This window comes from Schistocerca cancellata, chromosome 6 (genome assembly GCF_023864275.1).
Source record: "Schistocerca cancellata isolate TAMUIC-IGC-003103 chromosome 6, iqSchCanc2.1, whole genome shotgun sequence".
In the NCBI taxonomy this organism is placed as follows: Eukaryota; Metazoa; Arthropoda; class Insecta; order Orthoptera; family Acrididae; genus Schistocerca; species Schistocerca cancellata.
In genome coordinates, this window is record NC_064631.1 from 347226062 (window position 1) to 347240664 (window position 14603).

Sequence of the window (14603 nt, forward strand, 5' to 3'; positions counted from 1 at the left end):
CAATTTGCGATGGAGAGGCCGCAAGTGTTAGAGAGAAAGAGCATGGAATGAAGATAAATGAAGACTAAGATGATGTAAATCTGCCAACGGAACTGTGACGTCGTAATATCATTGTAAAGAAGAAAAACTTATAACTGGCGAAATCTTTTGGGTACGTAGGAAGTGGGGTTCGACAATAGAAAACGAAAGCCATGTGGAAGAAATAAGAAATACGAGGGCGTGCTGAAAAGTAATGCCTCCGAATTTTTTATGTGAAAACTCTTCAAGCTTTATAAATAAAACAAACGTTATTAACATTTTACATCTTTATTCTTCATGTCCGGATATTTGCAGCCCTCTTTCGCTACAGGGCTCCCAACTGAAGCGTGTAATATGGGGGGTGTAAGGTAACTGTGTCAGTGCGTAAGAAACAGCGTGCTGTAATCGAGTTTTGAATTCAAAGAGTTCGTCCGCACATGGAACACTCTCTCCTTCTGCATGAAAATGCCAGACCACACACGAACGCTGTGACATCAGCAACAATCAGACGCCTTGGGTTTACTGTCATCGATCATCATCAACACAGTCTCTTCTTGACCCCATCCGATTTTCAGCTGTTTCCAACACTTAAAGGGCCTCTTCTAGGACTTCGATTTGATTGTGATGAAACGGTGCAAGCAAAGATGAGGCTGTGGCTCCGTCAACAAAGGCAAACAATCTACAGTGACGGCCTCAACAAACCTGTCTCTCGTTGGAGAAATGTGTTCGTTGCCAGGATGACTGTATTGAGAAATAAATATGTAGACCTGAAGAATAAAGATGTTGCATTTTAATAACATTTGTTATTACGATTTTTCACATAAAAAATTCGGAGGCATTTCAGCAAACCCTCGTACAAAGGAGAGCTACAATATCCGCGCTGGTTTGTTCTGTCAGCATGAGAGTATCTGAAATCTCAACCAGCTGGAATAGGCGATGGTGTGCATTGTGGAGAGTCTTAATTATAGAATTCTGAGATCCACGTTCCTAAATAATCCGAGAAACATACTGGCTTCTCCTACACACGTCTCTCATAATGAACACGACGCTTAAAGTAGAAAAATTGTAGTTTATACAGAGGAGAAGGAATGAAATAAATAGGATGTAAGGGAAGACAAGATGAAGTATCTTCAGGAAAAATACGGAGAAATAAAAAATGAAATGGTCATTGGAAGGGCTGATTCAGCACACTTTTTAAGTCAACACAACCTTCGATGAAATTAAAAAGCAAGGGAGCTAACATTAAGAGTGGCATGGGAATTTCGCTATTAAACTCGGAGGAGAGAGCAGATAGATTGAAAGAGTATACTGAAGGACTCTAGGGGACGTAGTAGGAACTGTCGGATGACGTGACAGAAGAAGAAATGGGAGGGGTATGGAAGAGATGCAATATTAGGGTTTAACACAACTTTTGAAGACTTGCAACCAAATAAGGCGGAAGGCATAAATAACATTCCTTTGGAACTTCTAAAATCATTCGGTGGAACTGGATAGTTTGATAGGTTTTTGTGGAGAGAAGTGCTAAAAGTGAAATGGACTGACAGAATGACAAATAAGGAAGTGCTTCTGAGAATAGGAGAATTAGAATAAAATAATGAAGAAAACACTTGGATGAGACATATATCGCGAAGAAATTGCCCACAACAAAGAATCATCAAAAGAAAGATTGTTAGACAGGGAAAGGAAGAAGAAAGACTGTAATGCTGGATGCTGCTAAAAAAGGAGGAAGTGTTTAGTAGGTTAAAGGAGAAGCATAGGACACGGGGCAGAGGGAAGTGGAGAGGGTGCAGTCTATTTCTGTCGCTATACAGATAAGTCAAAGAAGAAGTAAAGCATAGTTCATTACATTTCATAATATCTATTCTTACCTTCTTTCACACGTGGCAAGTATCTGTTAATGCGTCAGATGCTATTTTGCATCGTAGTTGGGAGCCCACGTTAAGTTCAGATCCCCCTATAAGTCGCTATTCAAATTAGTTTAGTTCAAGTGTTGGAGGTAGACAATAGGACCATGTCTTCTAAAGCACTGCGTTGCTTACAACGACCCTCGTGTTAAAGACAGCTTTACTATCGCCAGTTCTTACAAAGCGTAGTTCCATACAAAGTGTCATGTTTAGTATACATCGGCAGACGTAGGAAGTGTTAACATCTTGAACGACTTGACAGAGCGCTGCCAAAATTTCCCTGCCTGTGGGATATGTTGATTAAAATTTAATGCTTATGCTAACTTGGCTATGGTGCTGTGGCTCAGTGGTGAAGTACCTGGCTGCAAATCCAAAGGTTTCGGATTCCATCCTTGACCAACTGTAGGATTTTTATCTGTCACTTGTCACTTCTTTCATCTCTGGCAATGTTTGATGATATTAAAAATGCCAGGCTGCACCGTTGTTCGGATTCCATGTTAAACCACCTACAACTGGCTCAGTTCAGAGGTAGGAGGAAGGCAATGGCATACCACCTTCTGCCCATACCTACTAAAGCACTGAGTTGTTCAAAACAATTTTCAGGTGGATAACTGATTTACTTTTTTATGCTAGCTTATTTTCAGGAGAGAAAAAGGCCATTCCTTAAAGATGAAGAATAGTGCAAGTACGCGATGGCCTTCAAGTGTGCCTGACGTTAATAGAATTTTTCAGTGGAGGTCGCAACAGGGCATCCTCATGGGCATGGGTGCATCAGAACGATAGGTTAGACGGACAGCTGTGTGTAGTGCAAAGCAGTAGAAAGAGTGGTAACGAGATGAACTCAGGACATGTGGCAAGAAGAGTAGGCACAGGAACTGTCTCAAAGACTACGCCACGAGAAGATCGTAGGATTGTTCTACTGTTCCTAACAAAAGGAGAGATGACTATAGCTGAAATACTGGCAGAATGCCACCACAGACAGTCGGGAACAAACTAATGGAAACTAGGTCAAGATCTCGAGTTACCACGCGTTGTTTAGTACTCACGCCAAGCCACACACAACAAAGACTTGCGTTCTGTACAGTCACAGCGAAGTGGGCCACAGAACGGCGCGTCTGTAGATGGTCCGGTTAAAGGTCACAGGAAGCTGCGATTCTCAAATCCAACTCCTGGAATCAAGTTGTAGGTTTCTATTGGATATGACAACAGCACTGATTTTCTAACTGTTGAAAAATGGCTGAATGTTCGCCAGTATGTAGCAGAAATGGGAAACCCTTGAGACTATCCCTCTGTTACCAGCGTACCAAATGGTATATTCCAGCAAGACAATGTACACGGCCGGTTTAAGTTTCAAGCTGCACAAGCGGTGACTTGGGACGCCAGGCTGAGAAGGAGCTAGAGGCGCCTATAGTGCAAAAGTGATACGCAAGGTTTATCATAATTAGTAGTGAAAACAATGCATTTCCACATTCACGAAATTTAGATTTATTTTGAAAAGTCTTACGAAGAGCACAAGGAACAGCAGTTAATGTAGACTCTAGAAAAAGACGCGCGGGCCGTTGTGGCCAAGCGGCTCTAGGCGCTTCAGTCTGGGACCACGCGACCGCTACGGTCGCACGTTCGAATCCTGCCTCGGGCATGGCTGTGTATGATGTCCTTGGGTTAGTTAGGTTTAAGTAATCCTAAGTTCTAGGGGACTGATGACCTCGGATGCTAAGTCCCATAGTGCTCAGAGCCATTTGAACCAAAAACACGCACCGCGAAGGAATTATCTGACTGGGACGGAAATCGCTAGACTTGGTATACGCGCACAGACAGACAAATGATTACAATTTCAGAAAAAGTGATTCAAATGGCTCTGAGTACTATGCGACTTAACTTCTGAGGTCATCAGCCGCCTAGAACTTAGAACTAATTAAACCTAATTAACCTAAGGATATCACACACATCCATTCCCCGAGGCAGGATTCGAACCTGCGACTGTAGCGGTCGCTCGGTTCCAGACTGTAGCGCGTAGAACCGCCGGCAGAAAAACTAGATAATTTATTCAAGAGAAAGAGCTTCACAAGTGGAGCAAGTCAATGATGCATTGGTCCACCTCTGGCCCTTATGCATGCAGTTATTCGGCTTGGCATTGATTCATAGAGTTGTTGGATGACGTTCTGGGGGACATCTTTCCCTATTCTGTCCAGTTACAGCGTTACACCGTCAAAACCCCGAGTTGGTTGGAGGGCCCTTCCCATAACGCTCCAAACGTTCTCAGTTGGGGAGAGATCCACCCACACTGCTGGACAAGGTAGGGTTTGTAAAGCACGAAGACAAGCAGTAGAAACTCTCGCCATGTGTAAAGGCCGACATTATCTTCCTGAAATGTAAGCTCAAGATGGCCAGTACTGAAACTGGTAATGGTGGACGCTAGTTCGGAGTGGAATGAGAGCTTAATCATATAATACTCGCTACGGCATGTACCGGGTGATCAAAAAGTCAGTATAAATTTGAAAACTGAATAAATCACGGAATAATGTAGATAGAGAGGTACAAATTGACACACATGCTTGGAATGACATGGGGTTTTATTAGAACCAAAAAAATACAAACGTTCAAAAAATGTCCTACATATTGCGCGTCATCTGATCAGAATAGCAATAATTAGCATAACAAAGTAAGACAAAGCAAAGATGATGTTCTTTACAGGAAATGCTCAATATGTCCACCATCATTCCTCAACAATAGCTGCAGTCGAGAAATAAAGTTGTGAACTGCACTGTAAAGCATGTCCGGAGTTATAGTGAGGCATTGGCGTCGGAAGTTGTCTTTCAGCACCCCTAGAGATGTCGGTCGATCACGATACACTTGCGACTTCAGGTAACCCCAAAGCCAATAATCGCACGGACAGTCTGGGGACCTGGGAGGCCAAAGTATGACAAAAGTGGCGGCTGAGCACACGATCATCAGCAAACGACGCGCGCAAGAGATCTTTCACGCGTCTAGCAATATGCGGTGCTTTTTTTTTTTTTGTTCTAATAAAACCCCATGTCATTCCAAGCACGTGTGTCAATTTTTACCTCTCTATCTACATTATTCCCTGGTTTATTAAGTTTTCAAATTTATACTGACTTTTTGATCACCCGGTACATTTCCACAAATTTCGCTAAATGTTGGACTGGTGCTTCGTTACGTAATACTTTCCACTTCTGTCAGTGTCTCGGTACACGAATGTAAGAGCTTATTTAGCAAAATGAACGTCGTTGTTGCAGGACGACTTCCTGGACTGCTACGGCGACCCCGCGCTGGTGGGCCCCGGCACGGACATTCAGGACGGCAAGTGCACCTGGCTGGCAGTCGTCGCCCTGCAGAGGGCGTCCGACCAGCAGCGCCGCTTCATGCAGGTACGCAGAGCTGCTGTACTCCCCGCAATACCGAGGCAGTGGTGTACAGAATTGCTCTCAGTACCTTCGCGGTATGGCAAACCACGTTGCGTGGAATGTTGCAGTCACTATTATTATTGTCTATTTGTGTATGTGGTGCGGGAAGATTATTGCTTGCATATTTGTGGGCGCGCTAATACACTGAGGTGACAAAAGTCCACCACCTAATATAACATCGGACCTCATTTTGCCCGGAATATTGCACCAACTCGACGTGGCATGGATTCAACATCTACATGGTTACTCTGCAATTCACACTTAAGTACCTGGCAGAGGGTTTGTCGAACCATTTTCATACTACTTCTCTACCATTCCACTCTCCAATGGCGCGTGGGAAAAAGGGAAACCTAAATCGTTTCGTTCGAGCTCTGATTTATTTTATTATGATAATCATTCCTTCCTCCTTAGGTGGGTGCCAACAAAATATTTTCGCAGTTGGAAGAAAAAGTTGGCGATTGAAATTTCGTAAATAGATCTCACCGCAAAGAAAACCGCCTTTGTTTCAGTGACTACCACCCCAACTCGCGTATATCAGTGACACTCTCACCCCCACTGCGCGATAACACGAAAAGAGCTGCCCTTCTATGCACTTCTTCGATGTCCTCCGTCAATCCTACCTGGTAAGGATCCCATATCGTGCAGCAATATTCCAGCAGAGGACGGACAATTGTAATGTGGCCTGCCTCTTTAGTGGGTTTGTCGCATCTTCTAAGTGTTCTGCCAACAAAGCGCAGTCTTTGTTTCGCGTTCCCCACAATATTATCTATGTGGTATTTCCAATTTAAGTTACTCGTAATTGTAATTCCTAGGTATTTAGTCGAATTGACAGCCCTTAGATTTGTGAGATTTATCGTATACGCAAAATTTATCGGATTTCTTTTAGTACCCATGTGGATGACATCGCACTTTTCTTTGTTTAGTGCCAATTGCCACTTTTCGCACGATACAGAAATTCTCTCTAGATCATTTTGTAATTGGAATTGAACGTCTGATGATTTTACTAGACGGTAAATTACAGCGTCATCTGCAAACAATCTAAGGGGGCTGGCTCAGATTATCACTTAGATCATTTACGTAAATCAGGAACAGCAGAGGGCCTATGACACTACCTTGCGGAACGCCAGATATCGCTTGTGTTCTACTCGATGATTTACCGTCCATCACTACGAACTGTGGCCTCTCTGAGAGGAAATCACTAATCCAGTCACACAACTGAGACAATACTCCATATGCACGCTATTTGATTAATGGTCGCTTGTGAGGAACGGTATCAAAAACCTTATGGAAAACAAGTCGTAGGAATTCCCTTGCAGGAATTTGAGCCATGCTGACTGTATAACCGCCATCACTGCGAAAGTATTACCAGTGAAGGAGTTTCGGCACGAACTGACCTCTCGATTAGGTCCCATAAATGATCGAAGGGATTCATGTCGGGAGATCTGGGTGGCCACATCACTTGCTCGAATTGCGCAGAATATTCTTCAAACCACTCGTGAACAATTTTGCCCCGGTGACATGGCACATTGTCATCCGTAAAAATTCCATCGTTGTTTGGGAACATGAAGTGCACGAACGGCTGTAAATGGCTCCAAAAAGACGTACATAATCATTTACAGTCAATAATCCGTTCAGTTGGACCAGAAGATCCAGTCCATTCCTTGTACACGCAGCCCACACCATTATGAAGCCACAACCAGCTTGCACACTGCCTTATTGACAACTTGTGTCCATGGTTTCGCGTGGTCCTTGCGACACTCGAACCCTACCATCAGCTATTACCAAATGATATCGAGACTCATCTGACCAAGCCATGGTTCTCCAGTCCTGAAGGGTCCACACGATATGCTCTCGAGCCCAGGGAAGACGCTGGAGGCGATGTTGTGCTATTAGCGAAGGCAGTCGCGACGTCTGCTGACGTAGCCCATTAACGTAAGATTTCGCCACACTGTCTTAGCGTATACGTTCTTCGTTCGTCCCACAATAGTTTTTGCTGTTATTTCTCGCAGTGTCGTTTGTCTGTTATCATTGACAACTCTACCCAGACGCCGCTGCTCTCGGTCGTCAAGTGAAGGCCGTCGGCCATTGCGTCGTCCGTGGTGAGAAGTAATGCCTAAAATTTTATATTCTCAGTACACTCTTGACACTGTGGATCTCGGAATATTGAAATCCCTAACGCTTTCCAAAACGGAATGTCCCTTGCGTCTAACTCCAACTACCATTCCGCGTTCAAAGTCTGCTAATTCCAGCCCTGCGGGCATGATCACGTCGGAAACCTGTTCATATGAAACATCCGAGTACAAATGACAGCTCCACCAATGCAATGCCCTTTTATACCTTGTGTGCGCGATACTACTGCCATCTGTATGTGCATATCGCTATACGCAGCAGTTTTGTCCCATTTCCAGATTTTGTCACCTCAGTGTAATTAATGTAATTTTGACCTCGCGGTCACTACAGGAGCGATACTTAGGTTTCTGTAGTATAAGGGGGCAGTCAAATGAAAATGAGACAGATGGAGAACAAATAAGTAAATGTGTTTATTATTTCAAAAGTAATCGCTATAAATGTTACTATATTTGTCGCACTGTGAAACAAGATGGCCAATGCCTTCATGGAAAAATGTTTTTGGTTGCCTACTTAACAATGACTGTACCCTGGCGTGCCGCTCTTCGTCCAAAGCAATCAACGGCCTCGCTTTACAGTGCTCGCCAACATGTTGCCAAGACTGCTTCGATAACTCTTCCTCACTTATGAAGGTTCTTGAAACTTTGTAACAAGGCTTTCGTAAGACAGTTGACATCTTCGTTCAAGCGTCTGCCAAATCAGTATTTTTTCGGCATCTCTGTGATGTTTCCCAAGCACAAAAAAACCTGTGTTCATACCTGCTGGCGTTGATTGTGTACATTCGGTATCTCCAGTTAGTCCTATTTGGCATAGGTCCCACACTCTTGAGCAATATTATAGGATGGTATAACAAAGACAGTCAGTCTCGATCGCAACTAATGTTTATTTACTCGTATTTTGCTACTTGGTTTAAGTCAAACGTGATCATCTTAAGCCAACTGATTCTAAAACTGATAAAATGGGCCAAGTATTTAAAACTAATCAACATACAAACTAAATTACAGCAACATGATAAAATATGTATGTATCCTTGGTGACTTGAAGAGACGACATACGGAGCTGTTGGACATACCAGAAGCTACTAGTCAACGTTTGCTGACTAGCATTTAGATGCTAGGAGCTACAATGAGAAAGCTCCGCTCACCCTTCCACACGTGATAATTAGAGTACAGCAGTGAGCAAAGAAACCAGCAAACATCGTATGCACAATAGAAAATAACCTCATATTGTACGTGTAAACATAATATAACATTGATTATAGTCCACAAATATATTTAAAATACTTAAAAGGACATTAAAAATTTAAAAGTCCGATGTTAGCGGCTAGAATCTGAAGAAGCTGCCCCCTTTGTGCATTACAAATAACTATTACAACGTTTACATCTTGCCAGAGAGTGTAACATAGGCGATACGAACAGCCAAACAAGGATACTTCAGTAGGACGCCAAAGGTTATCATACGGGCGCACGCTCACTATTCCAGCCGTCCTAGCTACCATTGGCGTCCTACTCTAAGTACCTTTGCTTGGCTGTTTATTTTGCCAATGTCATTTGCAGCTGGTAAATTTTTGTCTCGAACTAGTTACCAAATACATAAATATTAGGTGTGACCTAGACTGACTGTTTTGTCACGTCTCTGAAGGAGATCGTTGTCGTTCCAGCGTGTCATGGACTACACGAGTGGTTTGTAAGGAATCTCCTTTGCAGACTAGTAGCATTAACCCAGCGTCCTATCAATGAGCCTAAGTTTCCTAAGAACATACTTGATTATTCCATTTCTTATCACCGCAAATTGCGACAACCCGATGTTTTTGTGTTGACTGATTGAAGTCATCATAAGACGCTACATTTTTTGCGTTTCGTGAAATGGACAGTTTCAGAGTGATTAACATTAAAAACAAATTGCAGTATTTGGACCAATTTGAAATCTTATCAAGATCTTTAAATTTATTTCGTACATGACTGGCGTTGAATCTGCAGCTATGGTTAAAATAGCGAATGCCTTGAATTAATATTACAATCAACAACTTAAACAGAGTGATTCTTCCATTAACTAGCTTGTGAGCCACTGAAGGTTCATCTTCAGATGGTCTGTATTTACAGGCATTTTACGTTTTGAAGCAGGTGCAGCTACTTGATCGCATCGCTCCAGCGTTGTATAAGAACTGATTCTATGAGGAACCGGATTGATTACTTTCCAGTATAGAAAACACAGCACTTAGATGCACTTGGTTTAGCAACTTCTAACAGAGTTAGTTAAACCAAATGCATCTAAGTGCTGTGTTTTCCACATCGGCATTATGCAGACACTTTAACGTCGCTGTTTTAGGTAGTGGTTGGTGGGGGGAATGATATGAACTATTGTTGCGTAAGATATCGCTAGAGGTCGGGTCTGAACAACCGCGTTTCCACACTGGCAACCTAAGCAAGCATTTTTGCCGCAGATATTACCAAACACCGCTTTACTTACGGTTCTCCGTTGCTCGTTGTTTTCTTTCCTTGTTTTAAAATGAGTGAAGAGACTAGTCATGCTCCATTATGGGGTTTGAATACTCCTCTCCGCAATTGTCTTACAGTCATTCAAGACATGAAAATACATTTGTTTAATTTTTCGTCCATGTCATGGTTTGTATTCCGATGTGATGTTCCATGTTCAAACCCGTAGCGAAGTAGGAGCAAGAACTCCCTTGTTGAACGTAACCTAGTCGTGTGAACCAACCACTCTTACCACAAAACCATATTAGCGATACAGCCTGATGCTGATCGGACTAAATGACTGTAGATACTACACTGACAACGGTGTTCGCTTAGAGTCGAAGGCCGAGGGAAAGCCTTTTCCTCGTAGGGAAAAGGTAGAAACCTGAGGGAAATGAGAACTCACGTATCTCTCCCAGTTAATTCTTAACCATCTTTCGGTAATGTCCAGGAATCGGTGCGCATCGAAGTTACAGACCCACTGCAAGCGATACGTATCGAACGTTAGACACTATCAAGTCTCGAAGCGGGAAATACACGTCTTGTTTTATACTTCAACAGCGGAACGTCGGCTGAGGGTAACAAGCTTAGAAGTTTGTTACCGGACACCGTGACAAAAGTTTTTGACAAACAGTGTGATAAATATGTTTATTGATCGCTTCAGTCATAGTAATTCAACCTGTACTCTTAGGTTCCTGCAAACCACGTACTCATATATCATGACACTTTGTATGAAACGTAAATTGTAGCTTTACCGTTCCACTTCCGTTAATGAAATAAAACTCATGTAGCGACTGGTTGTCGATGCACGTCGTGTCGTTCATACCAAGTAGTATTTTTTTGTTTTCAATACGTTCGTCTTTCGTCGTGCGTCTTGTCATCATCTCGGGAGTCCACCGTTTGATATACACTCCTGAAAATGGAAAAAAGAACACATTGACACCGGTGTGTCAGACCCACCATACTTGCTCCGGACACTGCGAGAGGGCTGTACAAGCAATGATCACACGCACGGCACAGCGGACACACCAGGAACCGCGGTGTTGGCCGTCGAATGGCGCTAGCTGCGCAGCATTTGTGCACCGCCGCCGTCAGTGTCAGCCAGTTTGCCGTGGCATACGGAGCTCCATCGCAGTCTTTAACACTGGTAGCATGCCGCGACAGCGTGGACGTGAACCGTATGTGCAGTTGACGGACTTGGAGCGAGGGCGTATAGTGGGCATGCGGGAGGCCGGGTGGACGTACCGCCGAATTGCTCAACACGTGGGGCGTGAGGTCTCCACAGTACATCGATGTTGTCGCCAGTGGTCGGCGGAAGGTGCACGTGCCCGTCGACCTGGGACCGGACCGCAGCGACGCACGGATGCACGCCAAGACCGTAGGATCCTACGCAGTGCCGTAGGGGACCGCACCGCCACTTCCCAGCAAATTAGGGACACTGTTGCTCCTGGGGTATCGGCGAGGACCATTCGCAATCGTCTCCATGAAGCTGGGCTACGGTCCCGCACACCGTTAGGCCGTCTTCCGCTCACGCCCCAACATCGTGCAGCCCGCCTCCAGTGGTGTCGCGACAGGCGTGAATGGAGGGACGAATGGAGACGTGTCGTCTTCAGCGATGAGAGTCGCTTCTGCCTTGGTGCCAATGATGGTCGTATGCGTGTTTGGCGCCGTGCAGGTGAGCGCCACAATCAGGACTGCATACGACCGAGGCACACAGGGCCAACACCCGGCATCATGGTGTGGGGAGCGATCTCCTACACTGGCCGTACACCACTGGTGATCGTCGAGGGGACACTGAATAGTGCACGGTACATCCAAACCGTCATCGAACCCATCGTTCTACCATTCCTAGACCGGCAAGGGAACTTGCTGTTCCAACAGGACAATGCACGTCCGCATGTACCCCGTGCCACCCAACGTGCTCTAGAAGGTGTAAGTCAACTACCCTGGCCAGCAAGATCTCCGGATCTGTCCCACATTGAGCATGTTTGGGACTGGATGAAGCGTCGTCTCACGCGGTCTGCACGTCCAGCACGAACGCTGGTCCAACTGAGGCGCCAGGTGGAAATGGCATGGCAAGCCGTTCCACAGGACTACATCCAGCATCTCTACGATCGTCTCCATGGGAGAATAGCAGCCTGCATTGCTGCGAAAGGTGGATATACACTGTACTAGTGCCGACATTGTGCATGCTCTGTAGCCTGTGTCTATGTGCCTGTGGTTCTTTCAGTGTGATCATGTGATGTATCTGACCCCAGGAATGTGTCAATAAAGTTTCCCCTTCCTGGGACAATGAATTCACGGTGTTCTTAGTTCAATTTCCAGGAGTGTACGTCGAAATGGGTCTGCAACTTCGATGTGCACCAATACTTGGATATAATCCCATCTTTCTTTATTTTTCTTTCCTTTTGGCAGTTTGTGCACCCCCTGTTGGCCAACCCCTCAGTATAGTCCCTTGCACCACACAAAAGAAAACAAAGACACCATTATTATTATTTACCAACTTGTGTCCTCGGGGCCTTGTACCGGTACCTAAGAGTCGTCCCCGCTGTTACAGGAGTGCTACGGCAGTAAGGAGCCGGAGAAGGTGGAGGCGGTGCGGCAGCTGTACGACGAGCTGGGCCTGCCCGCCACCTACAAGAGCTACGAGGAGCAGAGCTACGAGCTGCTCTGCACCCAGATACAGCAGATCTCGCGCGGCCTGCCGCACAAGCTCTTCTTCAAGTTCCTCGAGAAGATCTACGTCAAGGACCCCTGAAGCCGTCTCGTCCACCACTGTCTGCTGTGATCGTACAGTGCCCATTGAGACCCCTAGATCAATAGCGGAGTTAAATTTTCAACGGTGCAGGGCGTGTGTGATGGAAAGACACGATACTAGAGAAGAACTGCTTAGTTCTCTAGCGAGTTTCCTAAATGGTTTTCTCATTATTAAGACATAAAAACTTGTAATTGAACCTCTCACATGGTTTGCGGCAGTCACCTACTTTAGACGGTACGTAGAATCTCTAATTTTGGTCCCCATTTTCTAACTTACGTGTCTGGTCGGCAATAGGTTGTGGCTTTTGGTATAGTGACAGACACGTTTGAAGATCGGCGGGGAAAATGACAGAAAACTGACAACAGGAGTGGTAGGCTTTGAAAATAAAAGTTTGTGCATCATACAAATTTCGTAGTGTTGTTCTTTCACCTCGTTTGCCGAAGTCGTCGTTCGATTACCAATGCATAAAATTTATGACTTTCACACTTCCTGAAAATTTATCCTGCGAATGAACAGTCTGTGTCGCATGAGTCTATGGGTCAGTCTCACCTGGATACGTAATGCGCATATCCAGCTTCAGAATGGCCACAAATAAAAGTTACTTTTCTCGATATTGCCAGTTGCCTTAATTACTGAATATAATATCTTCTTCTGTCTTATAAAGAATTATGCAATACTATATACTCAAGTGTTAATAATAATGTCTTTATCATTTCATTTCTTCGACATAAGTAATATGTAAATACTGTCAACAGTGTTTTTGTATATACGTATAATGTTTATTGTTAATAAATTGGACAATTACTATGTATTATGCCTTATTTCTTTCAAATCCATCATTCACAGCCATACTTTCCATATGAAGGGCTTATTTCAATAGTGGTACAAGTCAATTTTTGTTCATATTGAGAAACAGAGTCCTAAAGTTAAATGAGCGCTGAAAAATCTGCAGTTGAGATACCAGAAATATTAAAGCATATGGCTTCTTGCTAGAGATGAACCTATGCCTCTCAGTAAATTAGTTTACCACGCCTATTTTCATTCTCTGCTTTCGTATGGCATCATATTCTGGAGTAACTCATCATTGAGTAAAAGAGTGTTCATTGCACAAAAGCGTGTAATCAGAATATTTGCTGGAGCTCATCCAAGATCATCCTGTAGACACTTATTTAAAGAGCTAGGTATCTTCACTGTAGCCACACAATATGTATATATTCACTTATGAAATTTGTTATTAACAATCCGAACGAATTCAAGAGTAATAGCATTGTACATGGCTACAACACTAGGAGAAAGGATGATCTTCACTACTCAAGGTTAAATCTAACTTTGGCTCAGAAGGGGGTAAATTATGCTGCCACAGAAGTCGTTGGTGACTTACCTTATAGCATCAAAAGCCTGACAGGTAGCCATATAGCATTTAAAAGGAAATGAAAAGAATTTCTTAATGGCAACTCCTTCTACTCATTAGATGAATTTTTGGATATAGTAAGTGGGTAATTTCCCCAACCCTCACAAAAAAAGAAATTAAAAATATTAATTGTCATATAATATTTTCTGTAATGTAATATCTTGTATATACACCTTTTATTAACCTGACACGTTCCACATCATTACAAAGTGTCGTATTCATGATCTATGGAACAAGTACTGATCTAATCTAATCTAATCTCATCTTTCTGTTTGTTTTGGATCATTAATTTCAGAAACATTATAGGCAAAAAAGTGGAGGTAATGGACTTGTACCACTGTTGAAATAAGCCCTTCATATGTTCCATGGTACCTATAAGCAAGAAATTATCTCATTACTGAGAAAAGTCCTGACTTACCAAAACATTCTCCCGTTGAAAGCGTCAAGAAGATGTGTGCACACTTTCATAAGTGATATCTATATAAT

The 14603-nt window shown here is 43.7% G+C and overlaps 1 protein-coding gene across 1 annotated transcript in view; it reads left to right on the forward strand.

Moving 5' to 3' along the window:
• The window catches only part of LOC126191163 (farnesyl pyrophosphate synthase-like), a 266033-nt gene extending 252516 nt beyond the window's left edge, over nucleotides 1-13517 (forward strand). The window contains exons 7-8 of the mRNA XM_049931935.1: nucleotides 5180-5311; nucleotides 12506-13517. Of these exons, the coding sequence (XP_049787892.1) occupies nucleotides 5180-5311; nucleotides 12506-12706 (333 nt within the window). The 3' untranslated portion in view covers nucleotides 12707-13517. The remainder of the gene's footprint in view (nucleotides 1-5179; nucleotides 5312-12505) is intronic.
• The last annotated feature ends 1086 nt before the right edge of the window (nucleotides 13518-14603 follow it).